At 32.2% G+C, this 3,507-nt stretch overlaps 1 protein-coding gene across 1 annotated transcript; it reads right to left on the reverse strand.

The window, feature by feature from the left end:
* Window positions 1-291: 291 nt before the first annotated feature.
* Window positions 292-3,507, reverse strand: LOC112016258 (G-type lectin S-receptor-like serine/threonine-protein kinase At1g11330). Its single transcript, XM_065764509.1, has 4 exons — window positions 2,706-3,507; window positions 1,089-1,196; window positions 804-997; window positions 292-507 (listed from the first exon to the last, which is right to left on the reverse strand). The coding sequence occupies exons 1-4, from the start codon at window positions 3,505-3,507 to the stop codon at window positions 292-294; spliced, it is 1,320 nt and encodes a 439-aa protein (XP_065620581.1).

Here is a 3,507-nt window from a genome sequence, read left to right on the forward strand (position 1 = left end):
TTGAACCGTTTTCTCCAATCTAGTAGTTTTTCTTTGTGTGGAGCTATCAAGTTTAAGCAAAAAGAAATATGAGAAAGAAACTCACAAGGTAAGTGAACATATAGTTTGCATTTTGCAAATGAAGTTCACATGGTGAAGTCATAAGAAAATTAGAAAGTCTGTTTCAAGTGAACTAGCATGACAAAGAATATTGTTCCATAGTCTACAAAATCATATTGCACTAATTGTGTTTTTGGCAGAAAATTTAACAATGTATTGTATTTCTAATATAAGAAAGGGTATCAAAATTAACTAACCAAATAGGAATACATCCAAACTTTTGTTTGGCATGTATTCATAGACCAACATGTTTTCCTCTCCTTCAACACAGCAGCCAAGGAGCCGAACAAGATTCCGATGTTGAAGTTTGGAAATTACCACCACCTCATTCATAAATTCTTGTAACCCTTGTCCAGAGGCTTTAGAAAGTCTTTTTACTGCTACCTCTTGTCCATCTGACAATGTTCCCTATAAACAAACATCAGATGGTTAATTAGATATTCAAATTATTAGACAAGAAACCTTTAGTAAAACATGTTGTAGCATTTTAATATTATATAATTAAAATGAATAAATATAATAACATAAATGTAAAACTATGAGAGCTAGTGCGTAAGATAAGGAGTTAGCTAGTTAGTAAAATGTTTATTCCTACATTAAAAATGAGAGAGCTTCCTTTATTTATTTTTTTAAATGTAAAAATTAATGGGCTAAAAGGTATTAGAGTAGATATTGGGTCAAATACACGCGGAAGGATCCATTACCCTGTATACGGGACCAAATCCACCTTGCCCAAGCTTGTTAGATAAATGGAAGTTGTTTGTTGCCTTAGCCAGCTTCTCAACCTTGAATAGCGGTAGCTCCTGGATTTTGACTTGGGCCAGGTTGTCACTACTAAAATTTTGTTGTGCTTCCCCTCTGTTGAAAAATAAGATCTCCATCGCTTTCTTTTTCCTCACTATTGTTCACCATAAATAGTGAGTAATGTAATATATAGAAGCATTTCCTAGTCAACTGAGCTAATTTAATTTAAGTGTGAATATAATTACCTTGTTGTTTTGCCATCCATCTCCACAGTAAAAAAGTGCAGATGGAAATGAAAATTGCTCCTATGATCGCACTGATTGTGACAACTTTTTTTCCATCTCCCACTTTATCTGTAAATCAGAAGGGTACAAAAAGAATAACACTTATTCAAACAAAACAGATTGCAAAACGGTGTTAAATAAATAGTCTTCTAACAACAATTTCTTTATTAATCTCAGGCTACTACTAAAAAGGTTAAGCCCTTTTGTAGTGGTACTCAGGTTATTTAATATATTATAAGTCTGTTTAAAAGCCTCTATATACTACTTTCGTGTTCGTATGTTTTAATAAATACTATTGTTTCCTCTAAAAAGAAAAATGATATTTATCCCATATTGGTTGTGTGTATTATAAGTTATAACCTCAGGCTATAACTACAAAGGTTAGGTTATTTTATAGTGGTACTTTAATTATGTAATATATTATAAGCCTATTTAAAAAACTCTATATACCATTTTCGTGTTCGTGTATTTTAATAAGTATTACTGTTTTCTTGAAAAAAAAAAAAAAATCCGTTATTTTCCTTTCCATTTTTTGTTCAAATAAATTTTATGTTACAAGGATTTCATTAGCTTGTGAGCAGTGGCAGCACAACCATTAGGCCAATTAAATGGGCTTAAGCCCCAAATGCAAAATAATAATAATAATAATAACAAGACCGCCCACTTGGCAAATTTAAAAAAAACAAATAAATTAAGGTCATTCTATTGGTCAAAAGAATGCATTTTCTATCTCTCTTATGGCGCAAAAATTTTAATTAAGACCCAAAAAATTGATTCAATGAAAAAAAAATCTCCTCAAATATTGTGCACACTGTTAATGTGTTTTAATCTATTTATAGAAGTTTAAGAGTGTAAAAATATTCAATCTCCCAAATAAATGGAAAAATGGAAGATGAATAAAATCTTCTATTCTTAGGGTCTGTTTAAAATCTATTTATTTTATTGAAACTAAAATTTTTTTATTGAAAGTATTGTAAATAAAAGTAAAAATTAGCTAAAATAGTACAGTGAAGCTCATGAATAGTACCAAAAAATGTAGTGGAACTCATAAATAATAGTAAAAATAAGCTGAATAATAAAAATAGGTTGACAAAAATAATTTTTGCCAAACGAACACTAGTCAAAATTAAAATTTGAATTAACGTCAGCAAGAGGAGAAATTATAAGATCTACATGGTAGATATGTGATGTGGTTTACCATTCTACTAAAAAACTGCCACTTGTTTAAAATTGTTAGTTATAAAATTTTTTTAAATAAAAATTAATTATTGACTCAGCAATTTTAAACAAGTGGGAGTTTTTTAATGAAATAGTGGACAAGTGACGTGGTCCACCAGATGACTCTATAATTTCTCCAGCAAGAGAGCTTGCTCTTCTTTCATCTTTATTTAATTTTGAAAACTTAGAGCTTGTTTGGTCTAATATCTCAAACTCACATTTTTACATTTTAAAAAACATTACATACATTTTCACGTACTTTTTCATCCACACTTATTTCAAAAAAACTACAAAAACATTTCTTAAACTACTCTACCAAACACCCCCAAAATCTAGACAGTGATAACAAAACTGACTCACCAAGTTCTGAACAGGCAACACGAATGTAAAGATCAACTCCGCCGCTGGAAAGTATGTCAATTAAGCTTCTAGTCCATGACATACAACCAGTGCCGCTATCATATGCATAGACTATACAAGAACAATTCTCTAAACACTGTTGTCTGCAATAGTTTTCAGGAGCAAGTGATGAATCTGCAAAGTCTGGCACCTTCATCGTCTTCAGTTTCAAAAATCCATCCATTTTGACGGCTTCAATGCTACTGTTCACCACCGCACACTGTGACGACGGTGTCCTCCTTACACATCCACTAGTCCAATTTCTTCTATTCCATTCATTTGTGTTCTTTGGCTCAAACCCAGGTAAACAACTGCAAATTGGCGAACTTTTTGAATTACAGCTTCCAAATGCCCCACACATACCATAAACATCACACTCACTCTTCACAGCATTCCACGAGATCCCCCAATCGTCCTTCTCATAATCCCAATATCTTTGCTCTATATCTCCTTCTGTAGTCAAGACATAATGAAAGAAATAATTGCTCACATAAGAACAATTGAAATAATATGTTCCATCTTGATGCTCTATGAGACTAAATCCATCATAATATACAGAAGACATCTCTGGTATTCCAATAAAGTTACTGGAGTTCCACGGGCCACTGCGCAAAAATGGGCTACCGTCTTTCCAAATGAATGTTTGAACAAGACTTTGAGTTTGAATACTAGAGGAGAAGCTTCCAATGGATGGACCAGAAGGGCTTTTCCATGATGTAAATTGCACTTTCTCACCTGTTCTTACGTTAGTACTAAATTTCAT

The sequence above is a fragment of the Quercus suber genome, unplaced genomic scaffold (genome assembly GCF_002906115.3).
Source record: "Quercus suber isolate HL8 unplaced genomic scaffold, Cork oak 2.0 scaffold_565, whole genome shotgun sequence".
NCBI lineage: Eukaryota > Viridiplantae > Streptophyta > Magnoliopsida > Fagales > Fagaceae > Quercus > Quercus suber.